This window comes from Hyperoodon ampullatus, assembly GCF_949752795.1.
Source record: "Hyperoodon ampullatus genome assembly, chromosome: 6".
Classification (NCBI taxonomy): Eukaryota; Metazoa; Chordata; class Mammalia; order Artiodactyla; family Ziphiidae; genus Hyperoodon; species Hyperoodon ampullatus.
In genome coordinates this window covers 72,992,066-73,013,143 of record NC_136919.1, presented here as the reverse complement: position 1 = coordinate 73,013,143, position 21,078 = coordinate 72,992,066, and the positions used below count along the sequence as shown (strand labels likewise).

At 40.5% G+C, this 21,078-nt stretch overlaps 1 protein-coding gene across 1 annotated transcript in view; it reads right to left on the bottom strand.

The window, feature by feature from the left end:
* The window catches only part of LOC307055047 (histone-arginine methyltransferase CARM1-like), a 99,496-nt gene that overhangs the window by 37,502 nt on the left and 40,916 nt on the right, over positions 1-21,078 (bottom strand). The window contains exon 3 of the mRNA XM_079706984.1: positions 3,980-4,157. Within this exon, the coding sequence (XP_079563110.1) occupies positions 3,980-4,157 (178 nt within the window). The remainder of the gene's footprint in view (positions 1-3,979; positions 4,158-21,078) is intronic.

The window sequence follows — 21,078 nt, the reverse complement described above, 5'->3', positions numbered from 1 at the left end:
ATGATTCAGCCATAACCACAGAGCTAATAAGCAGAAGGAAAATACCCAGGGGTGAAATCTCTTCCAATAGTCAATGGTCTCATACTTTAACTATGTTCCCCTTGATGTCTGTTAAAATAGAACAGATCATTTTAATTACGGTATTTTCAGAGGTGGTCAGAGAAAAACCACAACTGTAACATCATTCATATTTCTCCATATAAATCTCAAGCACTATTGTTAAAACAATAATGATTGCTTGGTGGTTTTTCAATTTCAAGATACAAGGATATTAAACAACTTTGGAAAAGTCATATGTATCATTATTTGTGTAAACTTGGGAAGTTTCAGAGGAGGATGTTCTGAGCCCAAGCCTAACAGGAATTGCAAAGATATTAGATAAAATGGAGGTGGGGAAATCATCAAAGGTAAAATATAAGAAAAATTCCAAGAGTAGAAGAAAATGAGTCTTCTGATTTAACATACCCACTAAATGTCCAGCACAAGAATTTTAAAAGTTTCACACTAAGACAACTAGAAATGAAAAAAAGAATAGTAAAAGCATCCAGAGGGAAAAACTATGTCATTTTAAAACTTCAGGAGTCAGAATGGCATTCGACTTTTCAATAACAACATTGGGTATCAGATGCCAAAAAAAGATGCCTTAAAAATACTGAGAAAAAAATTGTTTTCAAGTTAAAATTCTCTACCTAACAAAATGATAATACGAGGACTCAATAAACAGAAACTTCTCAACCACCCTTTCTCCAGAAGCTATTAGAAAATATTCTTTGCTGAAATGAATGGTATAAACCAAGAAAGGGGAAGACAAAAGAATATGATGGGGGCTTCCCTGGTGGCGCAGTGGTTGAGAGTCTGCCTGCCGATGCAGGGGACGCGGGTTCGTGCCCCGGTCCTGGAAGATCCCACATGCCGCAGAGTGGCTGGGCCCGTGAGCCATGGCCACTGAGCCTGCGCGTCTGGAGCCTGTGCTCCACAACGGGAGAGGCCACAACAGTGAGAGGACCGCGTACGGCAAAAAAAAAAAAAAAAAAAAGAATATGACGGAAAGTCAAAGTGGGGTAGCCACACAACAGGACTAGAGAGCTACCAGTTCATGTGTGGTCGAGGAGGACAGAACATTACAGGAGAATTCCACAAAATAAATATTTATAGGCAATCGGTCAGACCTGTTAAAGCATGGAAAAAACTAGTCATGAGTATACAGAAAACTAAACTAATGAAAAAACAAGGCAATTTACTCCAGGAAAAACAAAAGATTTCATGAAAAAATATATAATCATATGCACCTACTATACCACCTGACTCAGCACTGAACAGTACTTACATCGTCATAATAATGTAAACATCGATTACTGATTTAAACAAGTAATAATCTAGGTCTATATTTCCTTATATTAAAAAAAAATTCTGAAATCCAAAAAGCTCTGCAAAGCAACAGATTTTTGTAAGTTTGCAGCATCATTTGATGGCAAAACCTGACCTGAACTGACATGAGTTTATAGTCTTTAGTTATCCTACTTGGTATCCATGTCCATGTTTTGTTGCAGAAATACTATGTGTTTCATTATGGAGGGCTGCCTCAGATCCCACTGGAGGTGTTAAGTAACACATGGTATATGACTCTATGACCTTTCCAAAGTCCTCCAGATTTTGAATTCTGAAACATATCTGGCCCCAAGGGTTTGGATAAGGGATTGAGGACCTGTATAAATACATTTAGAGGATGGGGGGATGCCTCAAGAAGGGAAGGAGCTGCTATGTAGGAACGCTAACCTCTCAACCAGAGAATGACAAGAATAGCAATATGATAATTTTACATAGAAATATGTAGGTAAATAATAGAAGCAACAGAGAACAGAGTTGAAAGGAAAAGCCTTTGGGGAGCAGTCTCTGGATAGGAAGAGGTGTGGCAGAGGGTGACTATTTTTCATTGTAAGCCTTTTTATTGTCATGTGATGTTGTAAGCTATGTCTTATTTTGATGGAAAATAAAAATAATTAGGAAAAAAACAATCATCCTTCTTCCCTCAGGAATGCACAGGGTAGAAAGCTGATAAAATCAGTATTCATTTCTACTTGTCTAGTTAAAGATACATAGCCAAATATAAAATTTCATAACCATTTCAAATATCTGGGGAAAAAGGATGCCCAGATATTAAGTCTAAATATTCGGCTTAGAGGGCAGCTCAACAGATGCATGTTAATTAACTTTGTTTAAAGTCTCATCATTCAAAAGCACCTAATCAGGGCTTCCCTGGTGGCGCAGTGGTTGAGAGTCCGCCTGCCGATGCAGGGGACGCGGGTTCGTGCCCCGGTCTGGGAGGATCCCACATGCCGCGGAGCGGCTAGGCCCGTGAGCCATGGCTACTGGGCCTGCGCGTCCAGAGCCTGTGCTCCGCAACGGGAGAGGCCACAGCAGTGAGAAGCCCACGTAATGCAAAAAAAAAAAAAAAAAAAAAAGCACCTAATCATTTGAGAAAAATCCAGAAAAAAAAATACAAATATTCTTTCTGGGAGGCATTGAGGAGGAAATCCAAGCTACTTTGCTTTCATCTCACATAGTTCAATTTTATCACATGAACACAAGGCCTCCAAGATCATCCTGGGCTGGTTTATAATGGGAATGCTAATGGAGTTCTTGACGTTAGGTGTACTGTGCCCAAGTTTATTTATTTCTGCATGAGTTTTTTTTAAAAATGCCTATTTCTAAATCCCTAAATTTTGAAACATGCAGGAAATTACAAACTTAAAGCTTTACTTATGCATATAGACCGGGTAACCTGGTGAGTAGGAGTTGTAGTTTATTCTCTGTTTTGTCTTCACTGGGTATGACTAGGGAGCCACAACAATAGTACTTTAAAGTAAGTAAAACCTGTAAGGAGCTGCAATTCTCATCAGAGATGCAACTGTTAAAACTGGCCAGTTACCTTCTAACCCTTAATTGAAAAAAAATGTGCTGTTGGAACATGTCCACTCTCTCTGGTGAACAGTGGAAAGTTAGTGAGTGTGCAAGGAGTTGTGAGTGTGGGTTTCAGGGTCAGACAGATCTGGGGTCAAACCCCTGCTCTGTCATTTATTAGAGGTGTGTCGTTGCTACGATGCTTTCCCTCATCGTGTTTCAGTTTTCCCTTCATAAGTGCAGATCGTAATACTGTCTCCCACTAAGCCAGGTCTCAATCTTGGCCCTACTGACATTTTGGGCTGGATAACCCTTTGATGTGTGTGAGGGCTGTCCTGCACATTGGAAGATGTTGAGCAAGTCCCTGGCCCTTCCCCCTAGGTGCGGGTAGCACCACCTCTGCCAGCTGTGACAACTCAAAAATGTCTTCAGACATCACCATATGTCCCCTGGGAAAGGAGTATAAACTCACCGAGAACCTCTGCACTAACCCTCCAAATAAACTGAAAACTTTCATTATTCACACTTTGTAAGGTTTTCATAAAATAATTTATGGAAATTGCTTAGCACACACAGATACTCGTTAAGCACAAAGAGAATACTGGACTTTATATTATTATCTCGATTATATGTAGTGACCATAGGGAAAGAGACATACAGTAGGAAGAGAATATGTTAGAAAGAAGAAATGGACACCAGAGAGTTTCTCACATTACAGAAGGTCAACACTTGAAAAGGCTTTAGAGATTACTTAAAATAATACAGATGGGGAAGACAAGGTCAAAAGGTCAAGCGTTAGGCCAAGTTAGCTAAGGAAAACAGTGATTGAACTAGGACAAAAATACATAACTCGGAACTGGTCTCCTTTACCATACTGAATACCACACAGCCACTGCCATCAATGTCTTTTGGAGACTAGCTCATTTATTATGGGAGAATAGGATGAGAAAATCAAAGAACTGGTTTAACAGAAATGCTCTCTCCTCCTTTCTGTAAAGGACTGAATATGGGGGAAGTAAGACGGCCTATTTTACAGAGAAGTTAGCCTACTTTCTAAAACAGGAATTGGCCAACTCACCATTTGCTTTCAGCCATTTTTTGGAATGAAGGTAACTTTCCAACATCCTTTCACTGAACAGCATGTATCCCAATGGCTCTGAAATGATCACATCTACAGCCTCAGGAAGTGAGATTTCTTCAATTTTCCCTGGCAAAACAATGATCTTGTCTGAAAGGTGGTTACTTTTCACTAGCATCTGTAAAACATAAAGTAGAGTACCAGTACTACTGTTACACAGAATATTATAAAAATTAAGTTTTATAGGTTGGGGTTGGCAGGGTGATAGGGATGAGAGGGAAGTGACCTATTTGCTTCTATAAATACCATAAAAACATTTTTCTTATTGCACAAACATTTCATGTTTACTATGGATAAATTAGAAGATACAGATATGGAACAAATAAAAACACCTATAATCAATACCACACACAAATAATAACAATTAATAGTTTGATGTAGACCCTTCCGGGCTCTTTATACAAACATACACTTACATGTGCATGTGTGTGAGTATGTGTGGTCCATGTTTGTGTGTGTATATATGCACATGTACTTCGGGGGGGGGTTATTAATAGTTTCATCTTATTTCTTACTTTTCTACTGGCAATAAAGATGCCCCAAAGCTCTGTATAATAATCTTGCATAACTTAACAACCCTGATCCTTATTAAATCATCCCTTGATCTTCTGATTCCAAAAATAAGTAATACCATGTTCATTAGCCTTTTTTTAGAAGTACATTTTACAGTTATCTGTTCTTTTTTCTTTGATGTCCTCTGTATTCTATTTAATAACTTTGAACTCTCTTACAAGAGGGACCTTGAAGAGAAATATAATTATGATATTTCTAATATATTTCTTCTTAATGTCAAATATGACAAGGTGGCTGTATTATCACACGTATGTCTTTCTGCTGCCTGAAAAAATATTTCCTAATAAACATCTTATATGCACCAGCACAAATATATACAGCACATCCCTTTTCAAGTTGTGGTTTCCTGAGACTCTTAGATCTTTGCTCACTGTATTTGTATGTAGTCAGAGGCCCTCCATTTTGAATTTTTGGAACTTGACCCTTTCCTCACCCTAAATGCAGTATAACAAACATTTGTCATGATTCAGTTGCATTTTCTCAATTTCTGATCACTTCTTTCCAAAGCTAGGGTATGTTTGACTTTGAATTCCATCCTCTAGGGTGCTTCTCACCAACATTACACTGTAAGTTTGTTAAATGTCTTCTCCACTTATACTTTCCTTAAAAGAAATCAAGTAATCTCTGATCTAAGGAAAAACAATGAAGAAAACTATTTGTACATGTCATCCACTGTCAACATTTACCCATGCACAAGGACTTGTGGAATTCCATTCTATCAACATTCTACACATGGATGTCAAGTTCAGGGGTCTGTGGACACGAGGCCTAAAGGGTAAAACTTTTGGTACCCTGCTTGTCTCTGTACATTCTCTTCTCAGGAGAGCCCTTCACCTGCATAGCTGTAAGCATGGCTCCACTGTGGATGGCTGTCCCCACTACAGCTTTAGGTTTCTCCTCTCACCTGAGTGCTGGCCATTACCCAGACATTTCTACCAACCTGCTTTGTTATCTCTTCAACCTCAACAAGTAAAGAGCCAACCTCAGCTTCTTCTTGAAAACTAACCATTTCTCTAAATTTCTTTAAAATCTCTATACAATCTGGTATTTCCTTGATTCTGTTTTGGTTACTAATGTCATAATCCTCAATATCCTGGAGGCATACATAGTTGCTTCCCATGGACAATTAGTTACTATCTTTTCTTATTTCTACTTTTCAGATATGTCTCATTTCCACCTTTTCCTTTCTGCATCAACTTGCCCAGTCTTAATAGCTTCAAATCGGAAATTTAAAAATAGCATTTATATAATGAAAATAATAATAGCAGTGTCTACTTCACAGGCCTGCTTGAGGCTAAAACAAGATAAAGCATATTAAGGGTCATGTAAGTATTAAATTAGTATTGTCACATTATTGTTATTAAAGAAAAGTGTTCACTGAAAAAGAGAAATGTAGATGAGCAAAAGAATGAAAATAAAAATAACTGTATTCCCATCATCTGGGTGTAGGCAGGGTGTATTTCCTAGCAGACTTTTGAGTGTATCTCTGTTTATAAAAATATGTACTTCTGGGGCTTCCCTGGTGGCGCAGTGGTTAGGAATCCACCTGCCGATGCAGGGGAAACGGGTTCGAGCCCTGGTCCAGGAAGATCCCACATGCCGCAGAGCAACTAAGCCCATGCACTACAGCTACTGAGCCTGCGTGCCCAACTACTGAAGCCTGCGCACCTAGAGCCCATGCTCCACAACAGGAAAAGCCACTGCAATGAGAAGCCCGTGCACTGAAATGAAGAGTAGCCTCCGCTCGCCACAACTAGAGAAAGCCTGCTCGCAGCAACGAAGACCCAACGCAGACAAAAATAAAATAAATTTATTTTTAAAAATGTACTTTTTGTAGTAGTATTTCATAACCTTTTGTTTCATGTAATATGTTTTAGACCAGTTTTCTGAATATTTTTTGCATCATGGCATACATAAAAAAATAACAGTCATTTTTATGATACACCAGTGTGAACAGGAAAGACTGCCTGCAGTTTGAGACCTCTGAGCTGGGGGTTCAGGCCACACAAGACCCTGACCATCTCGCATGAGGGCAAAGGGCATCAAAACCTACTACCTGGCACACTTTTTGGGAAGCCCTGTTTTAGACATCTTTCCATGAATTGCTCTAGAACATAATTTTTATTGGCTGTATAGTATTTCATAGCATACCTTAATTCATTTAACCAACCCCAAGTTACCGGACATTCAGATTACATCAAATGTTTCATTATTACAACAGTGTATCAACAAATAACAATGCAATTCAATCTGGGGACATACTTCTCACAACTTTTTTCAAAGTTAAAGGGTCTGGAACTTTTAAGGGTCTCTGGTTCACACTGTTCCACTGCCTAATGGAAAGGTGATTCCATTTCTAAATTTCAAGCCCTTCCTAAATTCTGCTTATGGGGTGTGAGGGTGTCCACACAACCTCAATGTATAAAACTGCCTCATCCACCTGAACCATGATGTTGGAAGGGACATTTTTCTGGCTAAATCTTGCTGGAGGGACCAATAAGATAGGATGATCAAGTGTGTGTGATATCTACTCTACATGGATACTTTACATAGAATAATCCTAGACTCTTGAACCCTCATGAAGATCAGAGATCTAATATAGTTTCAGAGAGAGGATGTTATAAGCTGTCAGAAGGGCAATTTGAGGTTCACAGGAAAGAATCTGAGTCTCACTATTCTCACTGGTAAAGAAGGACACACCACATACGTACAGGCCACTGCATCTTGCAACTTCATTCATTTTTTAACCAAATTCAAAGAACACTAGACCAAGAATCTGAAGATGCAAATCCTAATCCCGCCTTAACCATCAAAGAGCTGTGTGTCCTTGGGGAAATACTCTCTTAATTTTATCCCTCTTGCAAAACTGGAGTTTAAAACTGGGTTGTTTTAAGGTTCCTTTTAGTTCTAACATGTCATGATTAGAAAAAAAGCAAAACTTCTGCAAAGTACGTTCCAGGAGTCCATGAACATAAGGAGTTTCATGATCAAATAATATTGGAACTTCTTTATAATAGATATCCTTCTTACAAATTCACAGCGTCTATTAGCATACTAATGGATTTGAGAAATTCTGCAGAAAACTGTTTGGTTTGGCTAAATCAGACATCCAAACTTACTTGAATACTTTGCAGTTTTTTTCTTGAATGGTTATTTATCTGCCACAGATCAATCTTTAAGAAACAATAAAAATAGTTATTTGATAATCCTACATTTGAATACGATTGATTCCTCGACAGAGATATTTGAGAACAGGACATAAACTCAACCAATAATATCTCTAAGACACAAGAGCAGCTAATTCCACATGTGAGACACACTCTATTCTTTGAGTCAGTCTTGCTGCCTTCCTTGCTCTTTGGTTTACAACAGATAGTTCTATGTTAGCCTGTCACTTCAGATCCCATTCTTCCAAAATTGAAGTTCAGCAGAGCTATCCTTTCTAGAGTAATACATAACCAATATCCAGGAAGAGAATATATTACACTTAAATCATATATAACCATTTTAGAAAACCATTTGGCATTATTCAATTAGCTGAAGATTTCTATAACTTAGAAATATCACTCCCTTTATAAATATATATTCTAGAGAAATTTTTGAACATGTGTATAACATAACCTGTACTAAAACTTTACAATAATATTGGTAATTATAAAATAAAAATTTAAAATAAACTGGAATTCACTATTCACAGGGAAATGAATGAATAAATGGTGTTATATCTAGGGGCTTCCCTGGTGGCACAGTGGTTAAGAATCAGCCTGTCAATACAGCGGACACGGGTTCGAGCCCTGGTCCAGGAAGATCCCACATGCCATGGAGCAACTAAGCCCGTGAGCCACAACTACTGAGCCTGCACTCTAGAGCCTGCGTGCCACAACTACTGAGCCTGCGTGCCACAACTACTGAAGCCCGCGTGCCTAGAGCCCGTGCTCCGCAACAAAAGAAGCCATCACAATGAGAAGTCCACTCGCCGCAATTCAAGATAGCCTGCATGCAGCAACAAAGACCCAACACAGTCAAAAATAAATAAAAACAAATAAATTTATAAAAAATAATAGTGTTATATCTGTACTGTGAATACGACTGAACAGTGAGAAAAAAGAACTACAGGTATTTGTGTTAACATAAATTAATTTCACAAGCAGAATTTTCAGGAAGAAAAGAAACAGGTTGCTGAAGAATATATAGTATGATTCCTTTTATTTAAAAGGTTAAATGGATTCCAAAGTAAACTGTATTGATTAGGGTATACTACATTATTTTTTAAAACTCTTTTACGCCTAGATGTTGGTACTTTTGGGAGTGAAGAGAGGGTATGAACTTTGGGAGAAGCGTATAGGAATTTTAATACATGGTTATATTATTCTAGTTGTTACACTGGGTTGTAGGTATATATGTGGTTTTTATATTTATATTCACCTTTATTTTTGGATGCAAAAAGTATTTTATAATAGGAAATTTAAAATTATACTTTTAATAGAAAAGTTTGAGATAATCATAATAAATGCAGATTTAAAAAGACAAACTGATTTCTGCAATCAGATAGAAGCTAACAGATATGAGAGACAGATTAAAACAAAGCAGCATAAAGGTAATTAATGTCTCTGAAGAATGGAAAAATCACTCAAAGGTATATTAAAATAAAATTCCCCTGAAGTAAAAAAAATGGAATCTGTTAACAGCAAAAACACATAGTGGTCATAAGAAAATGTCATACAGTAATAGCAACATGGAACTATATTCTGCTCAAGATTTTAGATTTAAAGAAAAAAGAATTAATTCCTTGGGCACCCTGCAGAAAAAAAAAATCACCTTAAAAGTGAAAGAAAATCAGGCTGGCATTAGACTGCTCTATAGTCATATTCATTTAAAAAAGACAATGGGACAACATCTACAAAATTTAGAAGAAAAGAAAATTGTGACCAAAAGAAGATTAAATCCAGAGGAGGTACTATTCATATTTTCAACATGAAAGAAATCAGGATAGCACACATAAGCCCTTCCTCAAAAACTGCTTTGCCAAAAATAAAAAATAAATTCATATAATTAAGATATGAATTAAATAAAGAATTTGGTAATAAAGAAGCTATATTAAAAAACTAATGGTTTGATAACGGCAGAAAATAGCGTTCGCTCCAGTTGTGATCTAATTTGCATCGTTTTCCAAGGCCTCCTAGGGTAGACCACAGGGCTCTGTGGGACTAATGTTGAGTCCTGGATGTCAGAATTTTTGGTGGGTTCAGAGGTCACCCTAAGATGAGGACAGTTGTGAGAACCACCAGTGATTTTGGAGCTGTATGAGAGTGGAAGTCGTGTAGTTCAGGCATGTGATTTTTAGGACCCAGGCAGAGTTCCTGGATAACTCAAGTGGAAACGCCTTTCATTGCTCACCAGGCTTCATTGCTACTGCAACAGAATCCCTCCCATGGACAAGGAGAGGTGGTGGAGTTAACATGTGGTTGGCAGAGTTCTACTGAAAAGGAGATTCAGATTTTTATGTGAAGCCAATTTCTATTAAAACTTAACTGAGCTGTATAGTTGGTATGCACTGAAATGAACATACCTAAAATGTACAGTTTGGTAAGTTTTCATATTTGTAAAGCCACGGATCCATTATCATAATAACAAACATCCAACACCAATATCTACCTTCTGACATGTCTCCCAGGACTCCCAGGCAATTACAATTGATTTACTTTTTTCCCCCACTCAGTTAGTGTTTTCAAGACTGTTAATATCATTGGCATCTTAACGTTTACTTTTCTATTTTTCTTTCATGATGCATAATTATTTTGAGAATCATTTAAGTTGCAGGTATGAATAGTTCATTTTCTTCCTGAAAAATAACAAAAGGGGTTTTCTGGTTTGTTTGCAGTTTGGCCACCACAAATAAGCTTACTATGAACATGTGCATAAAATTCTTCATTTGAATATATGGTTTCATATTCTAAATTGAATGACTGTACCCTTATGCATTCCCGTCAACAGTATGGAAGCATTCCAGTTCCCCTATAGTCCTCACCAGTACTTGATTAGTATGGTCAGTAGTTAAAATGCTGCCTGTTTTAAAGTGTGTAGCGGCATCTCACTATAGTCCGATTGCATTTCCCTAATGACTCATAATGTTGAACATTTTCATTGCGTTCATTTGCCAGGTGTATGTCTTCTTTGATAAAATGCCTGTTCTTTTATTTATTAACTGAGAAGACAAAAGAAATGTGTTGGAACTTCACTTTTCTTCAGTGACTTTGTTGGGTGGAATAAATGTTTCTGCTATTCACACACACACACACAAAAGACTAATGGTTTGAAATGAATCCATTTAATTACACAACAAATACTAAACAGTTACATGAACTTCAGTTATATTTCAATGAGAATTACATTACACCTTGACAATATACCAATAAAAATAATATATAACTAACAAAAGGTACAGGAGGAAGGAGGAGGTATGAGAGTGCTGGTGACTTCATTTCTTTCATAGGAAGGAGTGAATTTTTATCATGAGGTTAAAAAAATACTTGGTTCCATAGTGAAAGGTATTTATATGATCGTTATACTTAGTATGCTTTTTGGTGGGGGGTAAATTTTCTGAAGCAACCTACAAACAAAGCATTAAAGACTTAGTGAAGTACATATTTTAAATCTTGACAATCTAGAAATAATATAACCAAACAAAATTGGGAGTTACACTAGCAGAGGAAAGTTCTTCCACTATTACACTGAGGGTCAGCAGTGCATGCAAAGTAGATAGTTCAGGAAACAGAAATATGAGTTTTAGAGACATAAAGTTACCATGGTAATCAGCTAAAGAAATTAAATAACGGAAGTTCAGAGTAGTTCACACTGGGAAATGTGATCAGGCATGAGTGGAGTGAGAGCGAGATGATTACTTTTTATTTTAGACTCTCCTATACCGTTTGATTCCCCTTCCTCATGTTCAAGTATTACTTTAATTTTAAAAAGTCAGTGAGCAGTCCCCCAAACAACAGAATACCTAAACTGTTCTCTCCTTTCAACCCTGTTCCTTAGTGGGCATTCCGCATATCTGCTTAAATATTTTAAAAAGTCATATTAACCTTACTGTTAAAAAATTCATTGGCTTTAGTTTACTTAAACAGAATATGTATTGCTAAAGTTCTTTACTAACTTGCTGTTCTGACCCCATCATTTTATAACTCAGGAATCTGAGTCCTGGGGAGGTCAATGTCCAAGCCCAGGACACGCTACAAGGCAATGGCAGACTTGGGGGAAAGTGATTATATCTATCAATGGGTTTGAACAAGTTTAGTTTGTAACTGTTATCAGAGCTGGTAGCATTATGGGTTGGCTGCTTTCTGAGAAGGTTCTGAAGAGGAAGTACCTGGTCACTGTCCCTCCCCCTTTTCCTCTCCCTCTGTCAGCGTGCAGCTGCCTGTAATCAAGGTGAGCACTGAGCACCCCATATGACCCCTCTTGGGCTACCGGTGTGTCATTAATAGGGTGCAGAAACCAGGGCCTTCTGGAATCTGCAGCCACGAAAGAGTAAATGGGCCCCCGGAGGAACCAGTGAGAGCTGTGAGTACAAAAAAACCTTTGCAAACAAGAGCTCGCTGGCAGGGCAAAGAGGACAAACACACAGAGTGAGAAAGACAGAGAGTGACAGATGCAGAAGGATGGGAAGGAGAGGCAAAGAGAGGGACGGTTTCTTGTTTCTCTTTGGGGTGACTTACGGGCAGAGTTTGAGGAGTCCAGAAGTTTCTTTGTACGGAGTGATTATACACCCCTTTATCACCGCAGAATCGCCAAAGGTGGCAGAAGGAAGTAACGTGAAGCTTTCATGAGGGAAACGCTGCCAATCCTACAGTTTGGCTGCCAACAACAACAAAAACATTCTGGCAACTTTAATACTCATAGTTGTTTCCCTCTGATGATGTTCCAGAATGCTCAACGACTGGGGAATAAGAACATCAAGAAGGCAGACAAGCTGTCTAGACTTGGAAAGGATGCTTTGACTAAGTTATAAAATAAGCACTAAGAAATAAGTAATGCCTGTAGAAGCGACTCAGAGTTGTATATACGTGTGTGTGTGGGTGAGAGGGGGTTTGAACCTTAGTACGTCCTATTAGCCAGGTAATCTGCCCTCCATTGGAAGGTTAAGCTGTCCCCTGTAGACTGTAAGCATCTGACAGCAGGGGCCATGTCTACTGTGCTTGTCCAGCGGAGTGTCTGGAACATCGAAGGCATCTAATCAGTATTTGTTAATTGCCTCACTAAAGGTGATATGGCAGCCCTTGGAAATTCAGCTTCCATCTTAGTTTGAAAAGATGATTCTGTGCCCTTCCCTTGCTCTTTGCTGCTCCTCTAGCAGCAGATAAATGGAGGGTTAAGTAGATAAAAGGAATTTGGGGGATATTCTTTTCTTTTTTTTTGCGGTACGCGGGCCTCTCACTGTTGTGGCCTCTCCCGTTGTGGAGCACAGGCTCCGCACGCGCAGGCTCAGCGGCCATGGCTCACGGGCCCAGCCGCTCAGCGGCATGTGGGATCTTCCCGGACCGGGGCACAAACCCGTGTCCCCTGCATCGGCAGGAGGACTCTCAACCACTGGGCCACCAGGGAAGCCCCTGGGGGATATTCTTTATGTCTCTCTAAATGCTGGCATATTTGGCAACAGAGAGAGGACAATTTAGGTGTTTCAGGAAAGTTTTTAAATTATGATATTTTAAAATGGACAGAAAGGTTACTGCGTGTCCTGTGGTGCACACCCTTTCAGGGTATCTTGGCCTTTCAGAGTCTTAGAGCTATATTTCAACTCTGTAAGCAAAACTAATGATGACGCAAGTAATTCTTGTCCTTAGAAATGGAAAGGAATTATATCTGGTAGAATGCAAATGATGATTGCCCTACAGATAGACCAGTCTTGCACCTATTTGTAAATTCTTTCCAGCATTCCTCATTGCCTATATATGTGGTCCTTTGACTTCTCCTTTGAACAGGTTTAATATCGTACCCATTTAACCTATTAATGAGTTAAATAAAATAGCTGTCACATTAATTTAATATCTGTATGGAGTCATGACTTTACATTAAAAAATTATATTTTAGCATTTTAATATACCATTTTCACTTCAGTGCTGGGACTTATTCTGTCACCTCTTCATGACTCTTTTCCTCTTCCTTTTTCCTTTTCTTTTAGGTGTAATGTACAGCACATTAGTGAAGAGTACTTGCTTTGGAGATAACTGACCTGACTTCAAATCTCTGCTTCTCTATCTCCTAGTAATCTTGGTTAAATTAATTAATCTCAAGCCTCGGTTTCCATGTATGTAGAACAGGAATAATATCAGCACCTACTTTATGGGTTGCTCTGAGACAATGAGATAATGCATGATAAGTGATTATACATAGCTTGGCAAATAGCAAGTGCACCATAGATGCTAGCTATTAACCCTCTTTTTTTTTTTGCCCTGTGGTGGGTGAACCAGGCTTTCCGCGATCAGTGTATAGTAGGAGTGGGTGTGTGGAAGTAGGCAGTTGGTCAAGTCACCTGGCAGCAATTCTCCTTGACCATAAGTTTCCCTTTCTATGCTTTCCCCAGAAAGCCCCAAGTAATTTATACTTTGTGTGGCAATTGCTAGTTGCCTATCCAAATCCATTCTTGCCTTGCACCTGATTAATAAAATGCCTATATTACTGTGGGCCACAATGTACCAGCTGAAATACTGTATTTCCCAGCCTCTCTTGCAGTGAAGTGTGGCTAATGCCCAAGTTCTGGCCTCTGAGATGAGAGCTTGAATTTGTTGGGAGGTTCCTTGAAAGAGGGAGGAAAAGCTAGGGAAAGACATTTTTGAGTCTTCCCTTTATCCATCCTATTGGCTAGAACATGGATTTGTTGGCTGAAGCTCCAGCAGCCATCTTGGACATTGAGGTGACTTGCAAGAGGTAAGCCATGTACCAGGCTAGTGCAGCAGGAAGATGCAAGAAGCCTGAGGGTCTACAAATTTTGTGGAGCTGCCACACTGCTTTAGGTTCCCTCAATCAGACTTCCTTTGCATGTGACAGAAAAGCTCCTGTGTGCTTAAGTCAGTGTTAATTTGGATTTTGTGTTAGTTACATGGAGATGAACTAACTGATAAATGCTGGGTGTCTTCTTCAGCCCAAGGGGCCTTCTTAACCATGCGAGTCATAACAGAACCATGTAGTTTGAGAACTCAGATCAATTTCTACCCTTTTGCTTTTAGCTGAGTTACTTGTGGGCTCCAAGGGAGCACACAGTAGTAGAGGTCTTGCGTGGATGGGTGAAGAGTCTCCTCTTCTGTCTGTGCTTCCCCTTATACAAATGAGTCATTTCTCCAGTGAGGCATTTTTTTCCATCCATAAGCAATCTTCAGGGCTGTGAGTCTCCGGTGCAATTACGGTCATTAGAGAAATGTTAAATATCAGCATATGAATACAAAAATTAAATTTTGATTTGCCTCCTCTGGGCAGATATAGCAAGAGTATTTAGTTGTATGATTATATAACTATGGTTATGGTTAGGTTATATAATTATATATTTATATGATTATATTTTGGTGGCTTTGCTTTTAGTAGAATCAATGATAATGTTAGACCCTTACCTATCACAAAGCATGTCCCATTTACTTTCTCATATCTATTCCATAACACAGTGAGTGAGGTGTTAATATTATTTCTACTTTACAGATATGAAACCTGAAATTCAATATGATTAATTCTATCAAGGCTACTCCTGTTTCGCTGTACCAACTGGTCGCTAAAGGAACTCTTGACTGAACTGAGATTTTTTAATAGCAAAAGTCATTTAAAAGTATACAACAAAGAGCATTTGAAGTTAGAGCTTTCAATATATAAAAATGACAAATTATATTCTTCATTCTGCTGATTTGGAAGTTATAAAAACAATACTAGTAAACTGACTATTGGTCAAAACAATGTGAGGAGCCTTGTTGGAAAAAAATATGCATCTATAAAATAATTCTGACAAAGCAACATTTTAACAATTTGAATATGAAGGAAGTGGGATTATTTGGATTGCATTTTCCACCAAATATGTGAGTATAAAAACTGTCTCAGGGCTTCCCTGGTGGCGCAGTGGTTGAGAGTCCGCCTGCCGATTCAGGGGACGCGGGTTCGTGTCCTGGTCCGGGAAGATCCCACATGCCGCGGAGCGGCTAGGACCGTGAGCCATGGCCGCTGAGCCTGCACGTCCGGAGCCCGTGCTCCGCAGCGGGAGAGGCCACAGCAGTGAGAGGCCTGCGTACCGTAAAAACAAACAAACAAACAAAAAAAACTGTCTCAGGTGTTACCAAATTTCAAATGTTTCATCTTCTCAAATGTGCAATTCAGCTGATTAGCCCATCCTTGGCTTTGAGAGCAATTAGTGACTTGAGAATATCTAGCGGTGCGATCTCCAGGCAGCTCTACAGAGCTCTGAAGACAGCAGATGAGTAGATGGGATTGTTCCTCCAGGGTGAGGGCGGATAAAACGCCTTTGTCACAAATATGTAGCCGAGGCATCCTGAATTTTCTTTTCTCCAGGTCCCTTTTAAGAAGAATACCCAGTCTAAAAAAGCTGCCTATGAAAGAAGCACATTTCTAAAAGTTCATCCAAGCAGTATTATGAATACGTGGAAGTATGTGTAACAACCACAAACAGATCTAAAGAAGTGTTAGCTTGGGCAGAACTCCATTATGGAGTGACTATAATTAGGAGCTTATAGAATAAACACACAGACGCAGTAGGGCTCTAATAAGGAACTAGGTCTGAATCAAACACATTTACTCTTAAAACTCACAGACCCTTAGCATCTGGCTCTTGATACGTGTTCTTCCTCCTTCCCCACACCACTTCCCTTCTTACAGGGATGGTTCAGTAAGACTGGACGTTTCAGAACTTCTTCCATATCTGAAGCCCTCTGGCTTCAGAGGAATATACAGCCACAGAGCATCTTCCTTCCAAGATGATCCCAAACCACACACTGTCCCAGTTAAGCTTTCCAAAGAAAATTTCATCCCCAGGCCGTTAGTGCCTTACCTGACTTGTTATCTCCGAGAAATGTTTCAGCAAGATCTGACTACAAAGGGACCTGGTGAAGTATTTCTGGAAGACCCTTCATCTGTTTCTGCCAGTTATCAATGACCTTAGTCCTCCTGCTAAGAAGTCCTAAGTTAAAGGCGAAGGATGCTTTTCCCTCTTTGCATTTCCTTCTCTCGATTTCTTTTTTTTTGGGGGGGGTGAGTGGCTGCGTCGGGTCTTAGTTGCGGCACGCTGGATCTGCCTCAAGGGACGCAGGATTTTTCATTGAGGCGCCGGCTCTTCGTTGGGGTGCGTGGGCTTCTCTCTAATTGTGGCATGTGGATTTTCTCTCTCTAGTTGTGTCACGTGGGCTCCAGGGCACGTGGGCTCTGTCGTTTTTGCGGCACGCAGGTTCTCTAGTTGAGGCACGCGAGCTCAGCAGTCGCAGCACGCGGGCTTAGTTGCCCCACGGCATGTGGGATCTTAGTTCCCCGACCAGAGATCAAACCCGCATCCCCTGCACTGGAAGGCAGATTCTTTATCACTGGACCACCAGGGAAGTTCCCCCTTCTCTTGATTTCTGTTTTACTCTATAACTTCACAAAGACACTGTGACAAAATAAGAAATATATTTGATCCCTGCCCCTGGTGCCCCGACACAGAGCTCCTAAATCCCCTGGAATTTCCTGGGTGATAGAAGCATCTTTTGTTCTAATGAGCTGACTCTTGTGGGGCTCCTGGCTAACTTCAGGATGGAGGATGGTCACCAGAAAGATCAAGCCATGATTAGAAGCTTGGAGTGTTTAGTCCCATCCCCCACTGTCCAAGGATGGGAAAGGGGCTGGAGATTGGGTTAATAATAATCAATAGTGATCGTGCCTACATGATGAAGCCGCCACAAAAATCCCTCATCTAGGGGGTTCAGAGAGCTTCCAGGTTGGTGAATGCATGCACGTGCCAGTAGCACACCCCAACTCCATGGAGACAGAAGTTCTGTACTTGGGACCCTTCTAGACTTCACCCTATGTACTTCTTTATCTGGCTGTTCATCTGTACCCTTTATAGTATGCTTTATGATAAACTGATAAATGTAAGTAGATGTTTCCTTAAGTTTTGTGAGCTGTTCTAGCAAATTACTGAAACTGAGTGGGTTTGTAGGAAACCCTGACTTAGTAGCCAAGATGGACAGAAGTATGGGTACCCTGGGGACCCATCACTTGCGACTGGTGTCTGCAGTGAGGGCAGTCTTGTGAAGCTGAGCCCTTAAACCTGTGGAATCTGACACTCACTCCAAGTAATTAGTGTCAGAATTGAATTAAATTATATGACACCCAGTTGGTATCCGGAGAGTTGGAAAATTGGTTGGTATGGGGGGAGAAACCCCACACATTTGGTGTCATAAGAGTTGTGAGTAGAGAAACAGTTTTCCTTTAACACATATGCACAGTGATGATGCCTAGTCTTCTATCTTAACATGTGGGGACACTTCTTTGCTGAGACACTCAGATAATTTCTCAGTATTAATAGAGTTGACCTCATGTGTCCCCCTTGTTTCATAGGGTTTGTTTATAAAACAGACTCGGGCTCTCATTCGAGTCTTGAGTTCAGTTTGAGATAATGCAATTTAGAATATACAAATATTGGCACTGAGCTCCAAGAGAGTAATTAAAGGGTAGGTTGTCAGAAACTCGAGTGACTGTAACCATTTAGCCTGAAGACAGAAGACTTGGGGCTTATAGGTTTATAAAATGTGATGGAAGAAGTGAAAGCATAGAAGGGACCTCCAAGATCACAATCATAGTTCAATGACCTCATTGTACAAGAGAGGAAACTGAGATGCAGAAAAGTGATGTGACTTGTCAATTTCAAGAAACCAAGGAGCAACCCAGTCAAGGCTAGAAGCTGAACTCACTGTCCCCCATCGGGAGGAAGATCCGAGGTGCTAGATCAGTCAGGATCCAGACTGTGCCTCACAGATTTGCTGAATGACACTTGCACATCGTTTCCTTGTCCTGGCTTTACGCAGACTCATTCAACCACCTTCTCCATCACTAGCTGCTAGGCAGACCAGCTGAGGAATTCTCCTGCTGATTTATTAGTCTCTAGTGGGCGGTGTTCCATATAATTTTCAAGCAAAGGAGAGAAAAGATTCCTACTAGCTAGGAAGTTGTGTGAAGCACAGAGGTTAAAACAACATCTACCCTGAATAATACATTTAAAAAGTCACCCAGGGGCTTCCCTGGTGGCGCAGTGGTTGGGAGTCCGCCTGCTGATGCAGGGGGCGCGGGTTCGTGCCCCGGTCCGGGAAAATCCCACATGCTGTGGAGCGGCTGGGCCTGTGAGCCATGGCCGCTGAGCCTGCGCGTCCGGAGCCTGTGCTCCGCAGCGGGAGAGGCCACAGCAGTGAGAGGCCCGCGTACCGCAAAAAAAAAAAAAAAAGTCACCCAGGGCTTCCCTGGTGGCGCAGTGGTTGAGAGTCCGCCTGCCGATGCAGGGGACACGGGTTCGTGCCCCGGTCCGGGAAGATCCCACATGCCGCAGAGCGGCTGGGCCCGTGAGCCATGGCCGCTGAGCCTGCGCGTCCGGAGCCTGTGCTCCACAACGGGAGAGGCCACAACAGTTAGAGGCCCGTGTACCAGGAAAAAAGAAAAAGGTCACCCAAAGCATGTTATTCAATCTGGCACCCAGATTTAAAGATGGTCAGATGGCCCAGCCTGGCCTCTGAGGAAGAAATGTCACATCGCTCTTCCCTTCTTTTTCCTGACTTGCACTGATAACACCACAAAGGAGAAGAGTAGAAAATCACAGAACGCCAGCGTTCAATTATGCTAATACATAAAGGTACGCCAGTCAGGCCGAATGCTCTCTCTATACCTGGAGACAAAACACAGCATGTGTATATGTAATACCAAATTCCCTAAGCATTTCTAAGAAAGCCAGAAACCTCAGGAAGAGATCAAGAAAGGGGAGGGGTTTCAAATACTTCCCAGGGCAAGCCTTTTGGGACCCAACTATGCGAATGGCATGATAAAGTGTAATCTACCAAATACACTATCTCACAAAGCCAGATGGACGTTGAATTCCAGCCCCAGTGTCACTCTGAATTGTCCCTATGTTTGGTTTAACCCATCAGTGCGAAGATTAGGTACCAGGCACAAAGGGCTCTGGGCTCTGTTGTACTACATGACGGGACAGCGTTACAAATATGACCAAGCGGGGGACGTGGACACTATAGGTTAGTGGAGGAGACAGACACATACACGGCCAAAAATAACAGCTAAGGCTGATGCAGGGCCTACTTATGTTCTGCATTATCTCAAGTGCCTAATATATTCATTTGTTGAACCACAATATCTCTACAAAGTAGGCTATATTTTTTATTCTATTTTGCTAAGGTGGAAAATGAAACTAGGTAATTTGCCAAGGGTCCCTGTTACAGGTTGATTGTCTCTCCCCCACTTAATTAATATGGTTGCAGTCCTAATCACCAGTACCTCTGAATGTGACCTTACGTGGAAATACAGTTGTTGCAGATGTAATTAAGTCAGGTTTAAGTCACTGGAGTAGGGTGGGCCCCTAATCCAACATGACTGGTCTCCTTATCAAAAAAGGGAAACTTGGACACCAGCATGCACGCAGAGAGAACACCATGTGAAGATGAAGGCAGAGATCAGGTTGATACAGCAGAAGCCAAGGAACGCCAAAGATTCCAGCAAACCACAGATGCTAGGAGAAAGGCATGGAACCCATTCACCCTCATAACTGTCATAAGGAACCAACCCAGCCGACACCTTGACCTCAGTCTCCTAGCCTCCAGAACTGAGACAATAAATCTATGTTTAAGCTATCCAGTGGTACTTTGTTACAGCAGCCTTAGCAAGCCAATACAGTCACCAAGCCGATAAAAAATGAACACAAACCCAAGCAGTCTGGTGCCAGAGTCTGCATTCATAACCATTTCACTAAACTGCTTATACTATTTAAAGCATTGAGCTAAACACCATACACTTCCTTACATATAAGGCAGAATGAGAGCCACATAAGGGATATATAAGCCAAGTCAGTTCAAAGAAAGATTTTGAGTAACTTAATACAAAACATTCATTCCATAAGGCATTTGTTGAGAACTTACAACTGCAGAGACTCAAAAAGTGTAAGGTGTGTCTCTATTTTCATGGAATTTAATAATCTAGTTGGATCTCTGAACAGCTAAATGAAAATGTACTGAATTAGGGAGGCTTGACATCAGAAGTTTATAAAATCCAGAAGGTCATGCAGGAGCTTTGAGGTTAATACTGGGGTAGGAGGAGATTTTGAGCAGAGAAAACGACCAGTATAACGTCACAAAATCACAAATTGGAGATGGCAAGGCAAGGAAGAGAAAGCCCAGATTTCGAATAAACCATGTAAGTCTGGATTAGTGCCACTAACGTCTAGAAAG